Here is a 17,435-nt window from a genome sequence, read left to right as displayed (position 1 = left end):
ACGCACGCGAAAAATGTGCGTGTAATTTTGTTTGTCGAATTTTACTATTTATTATTGCCACCCGTTTTGTTACTTTGACCTTTTCGTTGTTTTTATTTTCGTTATTTATGGATATATGGATGGATGATTTGCAATATTTTTTGTTTCGGCCAGACTATCGGGGAAACACACTGATAAGATTACGGCTACGCAATTTATAGTTAGCACCTTTATTTTGGCAACACGCAGGTGTTTACAAAAAATATTTAATCTGTAACTTTCCTACGCCGAATTCCGTGTACTGACTCGCTAATCAATGGACTGATTGGTGAGAAACGGTTTGTTTTCTGTTGCTTTTTCGGTCCGGTTAATTACACCATTTTGATAAAAATTGATTGCACAATATTGCCGTAACTAATTAGCTAAATGGACAAATTGATTTGAGCGAATGCCCGGGAATATTACGTATTGTACCTGCTAAGTGTTATGTCACCGTAAAAAATAGGTAGAAATTAATTACAGATAAGTGTGACAATTACTCGAAACGAAATTTACTGGGCAAAACGAACGAACGAACGAACAAGTAATACGTCGCCGTTTTTGTTTATGAAACAAAAGGGCCAGACAGCCCTCATTCAAATCGTCGAAAGTCTGGGACTGATAAAACGGCGGGCGTCAAGGACGAGTCCAATTTTTTATTATCTCGTTTCGCAGCGAACACCGTCGTCTAGACGCCCCGGCAAAAAATGTCATGTATTAATTTTACATCGGGGGGAATAAATAATAAATAATAAAAGTGAGCGTACACCGGTTGCGTTTGGATTCGGCACCTGCGTTGCAATGGTTATCCGCACCGCGACCAACTAACTGGCTATAATTTATGGGATTGTTTTGACAAACTTTTATATTGGTTTTAATTTTAAACAGTGAGTGATCTCATCGTGACATAACTGGCGTAGTTTTTATGTGACATAATATAATAAAAAATCGTCGTTAATTACTATGCGTTGCATAAACCAAATCCTGGTGCCGACCGAGAATTGAAATTACAATGCAACCCGACTCCTGATCCATTTTGCACCCTTCGCTCATGCAAATGCGGCGTTAATTGAATCGAACGCAGTGGGAGGGTGGCACGTACGCGAGACGTGGCTAGATTAAACAAGACAATCGGTGGGGCGGTTGGAACGTCGCCGAAATTAATTACAAGGCGACAAATTTTAATTAAAGCAATATAATAACGATTTCGTTTTTTTAGTGCAATGTCAACCAACACCTCGAACAACGAGCTCGGCCCGAAGAGCAGGAACAGATCCTCCTCAGCAACCGAGGCATCCAAACCAAATTCGGCGCAAAGGAAGCCCAACCATATAGGTGTACCAAAGACGCATATTTTGCAACAAGGTAATTCGCCAGCTCCACCACTCCTCACTCAATAATCATTATTAACAATCGGATCAGTCCTGTAACCGCATTCTTTTATCTATCCTCTTTCTAACGCGTCCGTCCTTAAGTTAACTTACAGTCGTTTTAAATGATTTCCAGCTTTTGGTGTTGCTTTTCGTTGTAACCACGGACGTCACACTTTTTATTATCGGTTATAAAACCGGCTATAATGCCGTTACGTAAAGTACGATTGTTTTTCCACGTTTCCGATAAAATTTAAATTATTTTTGCATTCGGAGAAACGATAAGGTGCATGCGTCATCGAAAAACCTTTTTTTTACTATCATTTTTTTCATTTTTTTTTTGTCCACACCGTACAGGATTGGCCACGACTAACATCGTGTGCGGATCCGTTGGGACAACGTCTCCGTTTTAGTTCGCCAAAATGAGCGTTGTCGTCGGATCCAGAACCTCGTTTAGCCTAGATTAGCTTAGTAGCGTCCCTTTTACATTCCAGATCCCAATTCCACCGAGTGTCAAGTCACTCCTCCAGTAACAACCACGTCAACTCAGCACCCTATCGGTATGAGAACTGATATGCTAGTTTATAAGTACTATCTTGTTGTTACCTTTCTTGTAACTTTAAGGGAAAAAGTTACAGGTCTGGCCGAGCTTTGCATTGATTATTAACACTCGTCGATTTTAAAGTTAAATGTTGCACCGCCTCAACCGCGAACAACGGCTCCATTTTATATTTTAAAGCGTTGTTCGCGGTGATCGTTGCGAAATAAATGTTATGTGTTTAATGTGGTTTGCATGGGGCTTACAGTCAGCGGTGTGGCAAGTATTTATCACCATCTAATACAGAGGGGAACCGCTAAAGCTTCCGAACGTCGACATTCTATATCAGGTGTGTAACAGTCCCATTTATATTTGTTTTTGTCTTGTAATTGTAGTTTTTGGAGGTCTAACAGCTACCTATAAGCGGTCCCGGGTACGTGCCTTGCGCCACCGCTAGTTTTACTGTACTAACGCTTCGAAATTCAACGACTAACACAATTCGGTAGGATTCGGTGAACGAATTATTGGAAATTTGTAGAAATTAACAGATTTTAGTGGATTAATTAAAATATTTTACAAGAAGTCCTTGGAGTTTGTAATATTTCGTCGATTAGCATAGATTAGTCATTTTTTCGTAATTCCGTAAGAAAAAAAAAATTAGAAACCGCAGTTTCTAGAGAACGGGTTTTTGCATGTTTTGGGGGAGAATGTGTTAAAAATTTAAATTACATGTGTGAAATGTTGTTCGCACTTTTTAGTACAAATTCCGAAGTCTATAATTGTATAAATTATTTTTTATTTAAACTGGATATTCATGATTTCTGGCAAGAATTATAATTTTACTGAGAATTTTAATCACAAACAAATACGAAAATTTGTATTGTGAATTTATGAATTTTATAATTGATTCTTTGAAAACAAGAGAGAATTAGTTATAATAATTACATAATAAATTGCTTCAAATATGTCTATATTGTTTTTTCCTAACAAATTTCTAACAAAATTGAATATTGTGAATAGTAAATGAGACAAAGATGATAAAATAGTAAAATTCGAAAATATTTTAGTTCACCAAAAACCATCTCAACCAATTTGATAATAACGATTAAAGTTATACAATTAAATAAATTACAAAAGCCAATAAAAATAAAAGCATGAATTTAACGGAAAAAATATAAAAAATATGTAAATTCAAAATTAATTGGAAAATATGAGCGAATTAATTCAGTCGATTCACCACAACTTAAATGAATAAAGAAACATAATACAACAATTAAAATAAAAATGGTCTAATAAATTATGTTATTGAGGTCAAGGAATCCACATAGTTTCTCTAATAGTGTTATTTATTTACAACAATAAGAACAATGTGTTGAAATTTTGAAATTGATAGTTTATTAATGTGCTTTATTTTTACGTTTTACCGATCCGCCGAATCCTGCAAAAGTAAACCAATTCTACGTTTCTCCGTTCATAAATTGGCATTTCGCCGGTTAGAATTATTCAAATTAACTCGAAACCAGTTCTCCGAATATCCACACAAACAACCGGACCGCGTTACCCCACAAGTGTTTTAGTGTTTTGATCGTTTTTTAATTAAAATTTAAGGGTGGGGTTTTTAGATCGTTTTGAGGCCGTAGTTAGAACTACTCTCCAAATCTCTAATCCAGATAAGTTAGACTCTATGTGTAGTTGTCTTGCATCCCTCTTGTTGAATGTTGTTGTCTTGTGTATACCCAAGTAAATCTCTTTCCACCTTCCTCAATTTGTATGTCTTTTGTTGTAACTGCTGTTTGATTTTTTGAGTCCGTCTCCATTGGTTATCGGGTTTGTTTTTTGTCTTTCCGTTATAGCAGGGGGCCTAAACTGGTCTGGGACTATATGCCATCAGCGTACTCAGTCGCTTCCCCTAGCGCACCCCACCACTACAACCACAGCACCCACCTTCACAGATCAAAACACAACCACCACTTCTTCTCACCCCCTAAGAGTCAATAAACGTCCATCCTCGAAGTGTATGTATCACCGCAGACGTTGTCTTATTTTATATGTTTTATTTGTGCACCATTTATCTTTAACCCCACTAGAACTCGACCCAATCGTAACAGGCAATTACTAATTATTTCTACTGCAGTGGCGCAACAAGAGCCCTTCTCACATTCCTGTGTTGTTGAAAAAGGAAAGTTTGTTTGTTACACCACTGGCGGTTAGACCATGGTTATTGGATAATGACTTGTACATATGTAAAAATAATTATTGTTTACAATATCCGAGCGCAAAATGCCAGAGGTAATTATGTTTGTTATCGTTGTGTTTTTTCCTCTGTGTTCGTTTTTTAACTGGTAATAGGAAAGTACGAATTAGCATTCAGCAAAACAAGTCCTGGCGCCTGTCATTACGTTTGGTCGAGTGGCGCACTGAATACGAAAAACATTCGTCCGGTCAATTATTTTGTTTTGGTTCGATTGGCACGAATATTTTTCGGCGGTGCACAATTTCATATTCATCTATGCTTATTTTTTTGTTAATGATAAGTTTTATTTAATTACTGGTGTACTATAATAATATTATAAGTCAGAGGTGGTTAGATCAAGATTCGTGCACAATTTGGGGTGTTACGATCTTGCTTTAAGATTTAAGATTATTTATAATTAAGGTAAAGGTTTTTGTTCAGTAACCTGAAGATTAATTTAGTTGCAGCTTACCATCAAAATATTCACATTATGTGAATGTGATTGTGGACATTGTTATTTCTAAGTTTCCTGATGCTGAGTTGCATACATATAATATATAAATAAGCTTTTACAAGTAAATAAAAATTTCTCTCATTTTTAATTTAAATAGTTTAAATACAAATTTTCATTTACTTGTGCTTTTTTTACCAATACGGAAAAACAAAAGCTAATGGTCTCATCGGTTTTGGTTTACAGGCGCCTCCGGCGGTGGAAGAGAACGATGCGACAGCATGCCGACAAGGCCGCGCACCACCAGTGAGGGCAACCACGTTGGCATCTGGGCTAAAACGCTCTCGATCACGTCGTCATACCGTTCGGCTCACAACCGCGACATCTCCCACAGTCCCCCATCGGGAATCGCCACGAGCCCGCCGTCGGTCGGTTATTCCGAGTCGTCCGGCTCGTCCTACAGTTTGGCGGATGAACCGGAGGAAGGGGACATAATAGGAAGGTACAGCCATCCGTTGACACCCGAGGAGGCGATCGCGGAGGAGGACAGTCCGGATTCGCCTTGCATGAACACGAATTACGTGCCCATGGCGCCGCCTAGCAGCGACGACGGTTACGTGGACATGTCGCCCGGTGGCGGAAGGACCACAGCTTCCCCCACTCACAGCATGAACAGTATAACGTCGGGCACTCCGTCGACGGACATCCGTTTCTCGGAATACCCATTGGAGAAGGTGGCGTCTTATCTGACATCGGACGATGACGATACCCGTCCAACTCGGGCGTATTCCGTCGGCTCCAAACCGGATTCATATAAGAACAAAAAACATTTGGAACACGTGGGAACGCCCGACAACTCGAGGGTGCGTGCGTTCTCCGTCGGTTCCAAAACAAAGAAGGGTCCGAGTAGAGTGTTACCGCATCACGCGCACACCGGGGCCAAGTCTTCGAGCGCGCCGATGCTGATGCAACGAATGCACAGCTCTCACGGTTCCATCGGTCCTATGGACGATCTAATGGAGATGGACTTCTCAAACTCCACGTCCGGCCACAACTCCGTGTCCGACTACATGGACATGAAACCGGGATCCACCACGCCGAGTGGTTATGTCGAAATGAAGCCGGGAAGTATCGAGAAGAGTTCCGTTGCGACGGAGGCTCCGTACATGGACATGAGCGGTTCTTCGCCAGCCAGGTCTAATGCCAACGACGTGACCTTCGTTGACATGTCCAGGTTGGTGGATAACAGCGATTACATGGACATGCAACCCAAGAGGACGTCGCAACCACCCACATGGCAGCAGAATACTAGTCACAACGAGCCGTTCGATCTGAACAACTACAGCGTAAGACAGGTGGATCGGCACGGTTCCTTCAGTTCGCAGCTGAGCGCCTCGCCCAACAAGTATCATTCGATTTCGCCGAAATACACCGAGGGGTGGGTTAACTCCCACTATCACACGCCGACAACACCCGAGGGGTACGTCGAGATGACTCCTGGCCAGACCAATCGTCACCAAAGACAGTCGAGTCTGGACAGCACTCACATCCAGGTGTACGACGATTATACCAACATGACTCTGGGCAACTCCAAGTTAAAAAACAAGCCGGTCAAAAAGGAGATGAAAAGTCAGCCGATTATGATACAGGGTGGGAACAATGGGAAGATTGCGTCGAGCCCGGCTTCGATAAGTCCTCTGCAGGTCGGAAGGAAATACTCAACGGGCACGCCGCCTAGCTTCCATTTGCCACTGCAGGCGCAGTACTCCTCAAGTCTTCCAAGACCGCGTTCCAGGAAAAACAGTCGCAGAGATTCCAAAGATAGCAGTAGTTCTAGTGTTACGACACCGTCAAGTTCAAGCACGATTTTTTCCATGAGCTTGAACAGTCCCAGTTCACCCGCCAAACCTGCACAAACTATTAAGGTACCAGCGTCCGTTATGAACGTTAAATACAAGGCGACCAATATGAGTAAGGCGAACAGCGAGGATTACACGATGATGGATTACGAGAAGGCAGCTAGGAAACCAGACGCAAGCGAGTACGTTAACTACAACCCGGCTCCGGCATACCACCACCAGTTACCCTTCAGAAGTACCAGAAATATCACCCGGAGAAACGACGAGGAAGGAGACTATGCATTAATGAAACCAGGCGAGATCGAAGTGAAAAAGGATCTCCCCAACGTCGGTTTCCAACCAATCAACGATGAGAAGTACCGAACGTCACCTCGTCCAGGTGACACTGTACCGGACATCGCCAACCGCGGCGACAACCACCAAGACACGGCTAGGTTGAAATCCATAAAAGAACAGAAGCCTGAAACTAGACCTGCATCAGTGGGATCAGACGGCAACAACAAACCGTCGAGGCCCAGCTCCACCTCGAGCGAGCTGTGCTCCTCCACCTCCACCTTGACTGGGTCGCGACCGGAATCGGTCAACAGCGACCGAATACCACAGGAGAACACGCGACCGGCTTCGGTCACGTGCGATTTGCAGCTGCACTACGCGAGCTTGGATCTCGCTCCTACCGACGAGACGGGCAACAAGAGCCCGAGAAGCTCGAAGAGTACTACGCAACAAGAGGGTGGGAGCGCCGAGCCGGCTTTCACGTACGCGGAAATAGACTTTGTGAAGAGTGAGGGCCTGAAGCATAATTCCTTACCCAATAACGCTAAGGTTAAGCATTAAGACGTGGCGCGGTTAGTGCGGGGATACCGCCGGGTTCTGGGAGATCGTGACGGTTTCTACGAGGATTCGTTTCGTTTCTGCAGGGGTGGCATTTGCGCGAGGACAAATAAGCATTTAACTTTGTAACATCTGTATAGTCCCAGTTCGTCGCAGAACCTTGTGGGTGTTCGCATTCTGCCCATCCTATTTTAGGAATTGTATAGACTGAATATTAGGTAAATTTTTTTGTTGTAATTCACATATCCTAGTAATATTATTGTTGATTTATTAGCAAAGCTAGTAAAATATATTATGGAAACTCGATTCGTCATGTTTTTTTTTTTGCAAATTATAGGAGTATTTGTTGAGTAGTGTATATTGGCTACATATCATTACATCGGACGCAGTTATTACAGGTGTATCGAACGGCTCCAACTTTACAGTTGGGTCATAGTAAAATATTCGTATTGTACACCTTATTTTATATATTCATCGTATAATATAAGTATTCCTATTTGTAGTTTTAGTGTCCTATGTACATCTTAAAACGTTTTATGTAACTATTAAATAGTTCCAGTTGTGCAGATCTAACACAAAATCTTTGCGGGGATTTGCACAAAACCGAGCTGTAGATTCAATAAACAGTTTTCACGGGCACCCGAACGAAATCCAAAAAATGAGACCAAAAATTTGCCAAAAAATAAAACCGGTTCATTGAATCTACTGTATGTAACATGAAGTAATCTAAATATTTTATTGAGGCTCAATATACGAATTCCTATGGTCGCTTACAGGCCAACATATTTTAAGTTATTGTTTATTTATTAGAAAGTGAATGAACATGTGAATCTATTTTTATTGTAGAGAGAACAACTGTTCCAAATGTAATTGTAAACTGCCATGATTAGTTGAATTTTTAATATGAAATACATATATAGGTGCTACTGAGATCATTTAGTATACTTTTTTCTAACAGTGCCTTTGGAATATAAAAGAAAAACTTTTAGGTTGATAATATTAGCATTTTATTTTTTTAAAACACTGGTACGTTTTGTACGTTAACCGCTTTAGCAAAATAGGAAGCCAATTAAAGATGTGCATGTATTATTAATAAATAGATAATTCAGAACTCGACGAGCCTTACAAAATGTATATCACTAAAGAGTAAATTGTTTCTTTTTTATTTTTTATCATAATCGTGTAAGATTGGTCTAAAAGTAAACTAAACTAAGAAATATATAAATGAAATGCTAGTATATAATCTTTTTAGCTTGACGCAATATATTAGTATATGTACTTTTAATGTAAATGCTATTTGTAAGCAAAAAAAATTGAACATTTTTCAACACAAAAAAACTGTATGTATTTATTTACGCATCTTTTTAAATCAATTGTGAAAAATAATGAAATTATTTTAAATAATTAACAGCTTTACTAAAAAATGTATTTTAATATATTTAAATCCTATAATTTGCGAAATTTTTAATTTAAAATAAAAAATGTACACTGTTCATATTAGGAAAATGTAAATATCAAATAATCTTGCTATATATTTTTTTGCAAATGACAGAATTAAAGGACTCCCTTTTAAGAACGTGTTTTATTTCATTTGTTAATTTATATCATAAGAAGTCATCATTCATAATAGGTGTAAATATTAAAAAAAATATTACATATTAAGACAGTTAAAAATTGAAAAATCATTAAGGGAATAATTGGTAAAAACAAAAATTAGTTAACTCTTAAATATTATACTATAAAAGCACGATAAATATTTTAATAATGTATCTTGTGTATATCGAATTTTTCTAGCAAAATATAAAGTAAATTGTAACTGGAATTTGTAGTTCTCAAACATGTGTAGATGTCACTAACTCATGTTTGAATAAATATTTGCAAAAAATTGTTAGTTACCGTCAGGTGGCGCTGACTTGCAACGGTAGGATTCTACTATTTAAAGAACCAGATAAGAAACCATACTGGAAAATTTTCATGGAATTAAATTGTTACTCAGTAGAGGGCGTATTTCATATGTGAATTTCTATTTATAAAATGCTATTGATCTATATTTTATTACACAATTGTACAACAGATGGCTCGGTTACCACTAATATTTGAATACTATATTAGATAATATGTAAACAATTTATATTATTATTTTATGAGGGAAAAAGAATTTAAATATTTATTTTTTAATATTCTTATATTGCTTACAATTTATTCGAGTCAATATTTCTAGAAGTCCAAAATCGACAAATAAACAAGGAATTGTTTTATAACATTATATATATATATATATATATATATATATATATATATATATACAAAAACGTTACACAAAATATATTGAAACCATTTTAAAACATTACCAAATCGTGTTTAACAATAATTCAAGCAGCAACGAGAGAGAAGGCGGCGCAGAGCTCTTGGCAACAGCTACGAGTTACGTCCCTACTTTGACCTCGTAAATTACCGGTTTATTTGTTCTTTGTCTACGTTTGCAATTACTTAAAAATTCGCTCAAAGTATGCATTTTTTGCACTGAAAATTGGTCAATATTGATAAAATGATGCTTCAAGAGACCCATGGTAAGTTTTATTGGCGACTTGTCGACGTATTTCAACCAAAATTGTCCAGATTACGACTAGGATATGCAGCCGGTGTTGGAGAGGGACGGAACGATCGGTGCACGTCCGCGCTCGATCGTCGTGCAATCGTTCCAGCTGATTTTGACGGTTGTTGCCAGGCCGAGGGTTTATAAAGTGCGGCCCCGCTTCCCATTGGCCGCACGACGACCAGTGCGGGGGTTTCGCCGCTCGATCAGCTGATGAACGCTGAGTTCTTTCTCGGCCGGGACCCAGTGCTAAGCGGCTCCAGGAAATCAGACAGAAGCTATGCTCTAACGGGGTCCGTAACAGGAGACAGAATGTTCCGCGGTGATTTCCAGGAGGAGAGGCAGGCGACGAAGGACTCGAAGCTGCAAGCGGTCTTCAGCAAGCTGACCGGCGTCCTGCCGAGGGCCGAGGACCTGGGCAACGGCAATCCGAAGACTATGTCCTCGGACATTATCGAATCGGTCCTGGCCGACACTCCCGTACCGGTACCCACAAGTAAGTACCTCTTTTCACGATCGCCTTTTATCCCGTTCGTCCAATTGGATTTGTATTTTTCTAATGGTTGTCCGTTAATTTTTTATTTTTCTTGTAAAAACGACCCCATTATTTTAGACTAATTTAAAATTTATTAAAATTATTAAACAAATATTTCTTTTCATTACTTAATTCATTTGTCAGGGAAGTTAAACTCTAATAAACAATAAAACTTGGATTTTATTTTACAATTGTAATTTTTTATATTAAATTTGTGAGAGTTTCGTTTATTAACTATTTTACTAATTTTTTTTAATAAAAAAACACGCTAAAAAATAAATAGTCTATTCAAGTAAAAACTTAAAACAAAATAATATTTTAAAATTTACTACTGCTTTAAATCCGTTAAGTTAATTGTAGCAGGAAATGTGTAACAGTAATAAATTATAAATTTGTGTTTTATTTATCGAATTCTGACATTAAAAAAATGTTTGGTCTTTTTTTATAAAAAAGAAAAAGTAATTTTATTAAGTCAAAAATGTTTAACAAAAACTAACAGTTAAAAAATTATATCATTACTAGGATTTATTACATAATAATTATTATTGCCTACATGAATCTATTTTTAGTTCTCCCATCAGTGTAGAATTAATATTGCTTAAAGGAAGCTATTAACCGGTCAAATCTTGTTTTATTTGTTTGAATTTTTTTAACAATTTATTTTCAGTCGTACATTAATAAAAAATGTTTAAATCTAACCACATAGATTATTATTTACCTGTCCAATTGGATTTGAACTTTTCCAACGGTTGTCAGTCATTTTCCACTCTCTGTATAAAAGAGCCTCAAAAAAATAAATCACCTACCATATTCATAAACTTAATACAACATTATTCTTTAGCATCTCTAACTTCTTTATCTTCGTTATGTTAATTGTTACAGCAAATTTATAACAATAATAAATTATAAAATTGTGTTTTATTTATTGAATTCTGACATAAACTTATTTTTAGGTTTAAACAAGTAAATGCATTAAGTATATTTGAATTTCCTGGCTCTCAAATATTTAATCTAAAATTTTCTGACAAAAATAATGAATAAACAAACATCATTACCATTATTTGCTACAGAATAATTATTATTGTTTACCTGTTTCTGTTTTCAGTCACCTATCAGTGTAAAATTAATATTGCCTATTTACGGTTTACTCGTAATTATTTTTTATATAAAAGAAGTTCAACATTTTTTTAAATTAAATTAATAAAATTAAAATAATTGGTATACATACATACAGGTGATATGTTATTTTAACAATCAAAATTAATATTATTTTAACATACGTCGTTGTTTTAATTTTGGATTTAACAGGATCAAACACTAATCAATTTTAATGAATATTTTTGTGTGAGTTGTACTATAAAATTTTCCACTTTAGAACTGAATTTAATGGTCTTTTTTAAACTTTACCTAATAATAATAAAAATAAAACAAATTACACCCAATGTAATATGTAATTAAGAATTTTTACAATGGCTAATTACATATTTAATTAAAAAAGTTAACATAGTTTTTTACTAACAATAATAACAATAATAACGATAAATCAGGAAATAAAATAAATTATATTTATTTTCCAAAATTATTTGAACATTTATTTTATTTCAGTTACTTTAGGTATAAATGGCCTTTATAGTTGTTAGAGTATTATAAATATACGTATTTTGGTTATTGCCAGGCAGATTCTCCATAAAATTAATACCGATGCAGGATTTTCTGCGAATATATATTTATATTTATATTTGAATTGAATAACAGAATTTTAATAAAAATCCATATTAAATTTCAATAAATTCCTTTCGACATAACCAATTTACGTACAAAATTTAATAAAATCATAAATCATAGCCTTTGAATATTAAATTACAGTTTTCAAATTAAACATTCAAAAATTAAATATGATCAATATAATATAATTTAACCGCATCAAGTTTATTAATTGTGAGTCGCCCACAAGTAATTTTCTTAATTTCATTTAAGCGGCTTATCAAGGTTTAAATCGTCCTAAATAGGAAGGAATAAAAGTTGAAAAAGCGCCGTAAACGTCAATTAAACCGAATGAAAAAGTACTTTGTGGAACTCAATTTCCTGAACGTTCGAAATGCGGGCCCGATCGTTACCAAACAATTCCATCGTACGTTTAGAAAAACCGAAATCGTCAACAATTGTTATTGACAATTTGCAAAACCGTTAGACCGAACGGACGGACGAAAGTTTCCGCGTCGCGAATTAATTTTCTGCGAGCGACGCTTTTTCTTATCGCGGTCGGCTCGTTAACTTCGCCCGACGTTAATCCGGGGACACGGACTTAATCGTCCAAAAAAGTTGTCGAGAGGAGGCGAAAAAAAAAAATAATTAAGGCGAGATGAAAGGGTACCGTTTAATTTTCCGTCCGGCCCATTGTTCATCGCGAACACACATTACTAATAACGCATTTTCCGAATGGGGAGCACGAACAATTTTAAGATACGAGCTTTTTATTTAAAACTCCCCAACCGGCGGAACACTTCACTTTTACGAGGACGCGCGAAAAAGTGTGTTCGTGCGGTTATAACTGAATTAACCGAAATTTACGGACCTGATTTTTCCTTCGGGCTCATATTCTTTTGTCTATAAATTTATGTAGATCACATCTTGTTGTCTATGGTCGTACAGGGTGCTAGAAAAATGAGGCACAAACTTTAAAAGGATTTTTTGCTTTCCTTGACTGTTATAACATAAACTTTAGGGGGTATAGGTATCCTAAAATATGAAGAAAAACCTTTATTGAATATAGATCGACAACTGTCTGGTTTCAAGGAAATCTGAGATTATTTCTTTCTATCTCTTCAGAATATTGTAGAAAACTGGATCTAGATCTTTGTTGAGATTGAAGTAATATTTAATAGTGCCTAGTGCATTTCCGAAATCGTTGTCCATTAAGACATTTCGCCGTATTTTCAGTTATACTACATCTCCTTAAATATTATGACATGTATGTATGCTATGATGGAAAAAAGGTAGACAACAAAGAAAAATGTGGGGAACCTCGTCACTAATCGGTTGTTGGAACGGTTTGTACGGTAAACCGTACAGGGCGATTTTTTTTCACTGGCACACTGTTACACGGCTATATCTGTATCAGTGGAATCGGTGCAAGGGATAAAGACGAAGCGTCGCGAAACGGCAGGTCGGAAAGAGACGGGAAACGCAAGAGAGGAGGTCGATAACACCTCACCTGATCGGAGAAAGTAACCGCCGCGGCGTCGAAGTCGATCTCCGTGCCGTGCGCTGTTCTCTGGCCGCGATTCGCGACTCAAAGGTTATTTATGCTCTTTCACTCCTTCTCAAATTTGTCTTTTCTCTCTATTTTAGAGCGCTTACAGATGCCTACACGTTGTTCTCCATCGTTCCGACAGATGGCCTTATTTACTGTCGGTTTTTCCCTAACATAAATTTCTGGTTATTAACATTCTTTTTGACAGATGATGACAACTTAGTCGTTTCGGAGACGCAATTTAGTTTAAGATTTAACGAAAACAAATGGAAAATATGTCTCCGTTGTTTACAGACTGGACGCACGATCCTTATCCGCTATCGGACGACGGCCTCACCGCCATAACTACCCTCGCACAGCGTCTCGAGTCGGAGCTGAGGGGCGCTAAACGCACCCACTTGGCCTGCGGCGAAGTGTTATTGCCGTGCGGCCTGTTGCGACGCATAGCACGCGACATAGTGGCGATGGCGGAGTCGGAGCCGTGCGGCCTACGCGGCTGCAAGCTCTACATGCTGTTCGAGACCGACGACAACTATTGCATGCGACTCGGACACGTGCAGTGCGATCTGGCCACCGCCACCACTTTTGAGCTGTATCTGACCCTCAAGCAGAGCGCCACGGGTTGGAATTTCCTGCCGCAGTTCCTCAGGTAAAAATGACAATTGACAATTTTGTCGTTTTCCCCAAAGCTTGTTGTAATTGTCGCAATTGAAAGGTTAGAAGCGTGAAAGGCCACGTCGTTCTTTTCATAATCGTTTATCGAAAAATGTTCAAGGTGTGTTTTTTTTTGTGGTTGTTGCAGGAACTTGACACGCGGCGGGACAGTGGTGATAAGTCCGGCTTACACGCTGAGCAAAAAGAAGCTTTACCGGTCCATTACCGTCGAATAGAGGCGGACCAAGGAAGTTGGATAAGACTGATTTTGATTCTATCGCAGTGAGTCTCTCTATATCTCCCCCAATCTCGAACTGTCCCCTCCCCCCTATTCAACCCTCCCCCTTGGAACACAAGCAGTTCTTGTAACCGTTTAGCCTGAAAATCAATAAAAAAAAACACAAAAGCTCCAAAAAAAAACAAATAATCGTGATAGAATGTAGTGACCTAATAATATGCATAGAATTTTCGTATATATATATAAAGTTTATTTGAAAATTGATAATATAACGTGACTGACGAATATTGGGACGGACGTCCGACGTCGCGTCGGCCAAAAAATCATAAAGGAACCGCGACGTCGGCCTCCCAAGCCTTGCGGGACTTTGAAACATAGGATCAGTGATATTAGAGTGATTTTTTTATGATGTACCTGCGGTATACGAGCCCCCCTCCAACACACCCCCCCACTAAACAAATCAATATTAATCACGAGTCCAGTCCGACCAAACTTTCGTATCGAAATTTTTATATAGTCTATTTGCTGATGATTAAGGTCCAATGAAAAATTACCGGGGGGGCCAGGGGGGTTCCTGTGCCTGGAAATCATTCGGGCGCTCCCCGGATCGGTCCGGGGACCTCGCGAAGGATTTTGTTATTAAGATTGATCAAAATATATTCGAGATAAGTTTTTATGATAGGTTCGGGTGCGGTTCTCTTGCGGATAAACTTCGGTCTATCGAATTGACATTTTTTATTTCATTTTTTTTTGTGTTCGTCGCGCATCACCGTTTTGTTTTATTTCATTGAATTTCGCTATTGCCATTGGTTCTTGATAGCGATATGTTTAAAATTGGACGTTCGTATGTGTTTACGAAGTAATTACGGAGATGTGCTTTAGAGTTTTAACTTTCGGTTCTTTTTTTTAATTGGGTTTCTTATCCGCAAGAGAATGTGATTTGTACATTTTTGTAAATTTTTGTAATTTATTAATTTCCGTTAATAGCTCATACGTTGTGATATAAATTGTATAAAATCAAAAAATTTTAATAATAATAATTTGAACAGTATTTTGCAATTTAGGTATTATATTTATTAATCATTATGTTATGTACAACAGCTCCTTGTTAATTACCCAGAAAAAACAGACGAATTAAACTACATTGTTCAAAAGTCGAAAACTTGCACATATCAGTCATATAAATAGATCTCAGAAGAAAACGTGGGCCTGTACAAACAATTTATGTGATATGTCTGTTATTTCCTTATCAGTATTAATTTCGTAATTAATAAGGATACATTGTTATGTTTCGTTTATGATCGTATACAGAGTGTTTCGACACTAATAATTCCCTCTTTTGTCATGGAACACTTTGTGCACGACAATTCTTTGATAAGAATCTCTTAGGTAAGATCTTGTGTGATAGATTTTGTACTTTATCAACAAATTATTACTACTATTATTATATTATATGTGAAATGAACATGTCAATAAAGTTTATTTAAAATATTAACCACAATGTTTTATTTATTTGCCTTTCCTATTAATAAGGTAAGTAATATAAATGTGCGCCTGCGCATTAAAAAACATCAACAACCAACGCCATCTCTTATTCAAACGCTTGTTTTAGATTAAACCATTATTTTACTATGGTTATGTATTCACAATAAGCAAACATTAATGATATTGAATAATAAAAATCTACTTTGCATAAGCTGGAATAGACATGTAAATCAAACCGCAATTAAATATGATAATTGTGAATTATGAATTACATCTGTTGATCGTTTTTTTTTATTGATTTCACAATTGCATATAACTGTTTTCTTCGCCCAAGGTTTAATGATATGCAATAATAAAAGTGACGATTGCTATTTGGATTAAAAATAGTGATGACTTCACACTAACGGTACAAAAAAAAAATTATAGGCAATTAAAGAAAGTGCAGGAAATGCGACCAATTGAAAAATGCATCTAATAATATTAATATTTGATGTTGTGTGATTGTAGAATAAAACCAAGACTGAATTTATGAAAGTACCTATCTGGATATGGAAAATTACTGTTGTTTTTTCTTCTTCGATGTTTAATGGGTCTTGGTAAATCTGGCCGGGCAGATTATAGAAATTAGAAAGTGAGACACCGTGTCCGATTATTTCTCCTCTCGGCTACCGTTTTAAGATCGCTCCTGTTTCACAACTTGTACCAACAAATAATCGGACAAACAATAATTAAAACAGGCGATAGCAAACAAAGTCGGGCAATCAGTCCGAACTTCCTCTTTCAACAGCGGTGCAACAGAACATCGAACCACTGGACGAGAGAGAGGGAGAAACGGAGAGGCTGTTGCTATACAATCAAATCAGCTGGGTTGGTCTCCGCTAACGAACAACAATATACTTTACATATATTATTACGAGAGAGAAACACAACACACAATCCATGTCAGGACTATTATTAATGGATAATTCATATTGTGGCGTGCAACGCGTAAAATTAAGGCGAGCGATTGCGAAACCTGGCCGGTGGTTGCGATTCGAGTTCAAAAAACCGCATCTGGGTCACGATCATCTAACCGGCCCGGACCGGCATACTACATCGTTGCCAACATTACAATATTTACACCGGTGTATTTACAACATCCATCCTTTTTTCTATTCACGGTATTCTCTTCAGTACTTTTTAACTATTCCATCTTTTAATAATTGCTTTTCTGGAAGGTATATTGTGCCTTCACTTCTCATCCTTTTGGATTTTGCATATTTTATATGCTTCCTTACAACAATGTGTAATTTATAATCAATGGTTTATAGCAACAAGTGGACTCCTAACATTTCTAAATAAAATTTTAATTTCTATACACATCTTTACTCGGAA

The 17,435-nt window shown here is 37.3% G+C and overlaps 2 protein-coding genes across 11 annotated transcripts in view; both read left to right on the top strand.

Annotated features, from left to right (window-relative positions):
• LOC109598230 (insulin receptor substrate 1) overlaps nt 1-7,606 on the top strand; it is a 44,279-nt gene extending 36,673 nt beyond the window's left edge. For 2 of the 10 annotated variants that reach the window (XM_020014090.2, XM_020014097.2), the window contains exons 4-8: nt 1,238-1,383; nt 1,883-1,948; nt 2,195-2,275; nt 3,780-3,941; nt 4,857-7,606. In XM_020014090.2, coding sequence (XP_019869649.1) covers nt 1,238-1,383; nt 1,883-1,948; nt 2,195-2,275; nt 3,780-3,941; nt 4,857-7,303 — 2,902 coding nt within the window. In that variant the 3' untranslated portion in view covers nt 7,304-7,606. The remainder of the gene's footprint in view (nt 1-1,237; nt 1,384-1,882; nt 1,949-2,194; nt 2,276-3,779; nt 3,942-4,856) is intronic. The other 8 variants (XM_020014091.2, XM_020014092.2, XM_049961639.1 and 5 more) reach the window with 8 other exon arrangements.
• Nucleotides 7,607-10,078: 2,472 nt separating this feature from the next.
• On the top strand, nt 10,079-16,071 carry LOC109598252 (protein charybde). The gene is made up of 3 exons (XM_020014125.2): nt 10,079-10,392; nt 13,979-14,333; nt 14,487-16,071. The coding sequence occupies exons 1-3, from the start codon at nt 10,110-10,112 to the stop codon at nt 14,572-14,574; spliced, it is 726 nt and encodes a 241-aa protein (XP_019869684.1). The 5' UTR covers nt 10,079-10,109; the 3' UTR covers nt 14,575-16,071.
• Nucleotides 16,072-17,435: the final 1,364 nt, after the last annotated feature.

This window comes from Aethina tumida, chromosome 1 (genome assembly GCF_024364675.1).
Source record: "Aethina tumida isolate Nest 87 chromosome 1, icAetTumi1.1, whole genome shotgun sequence".
Taxonomy (NCBI): Eukaryota; Metazoa; Arthropoda; class Insecta; order Coleoptera; family Nitidulidae; genus Aethina; species Aethina tumida.
This window is presented reverse-complemented; position numbering and strand designations above follow the sequence as displayed.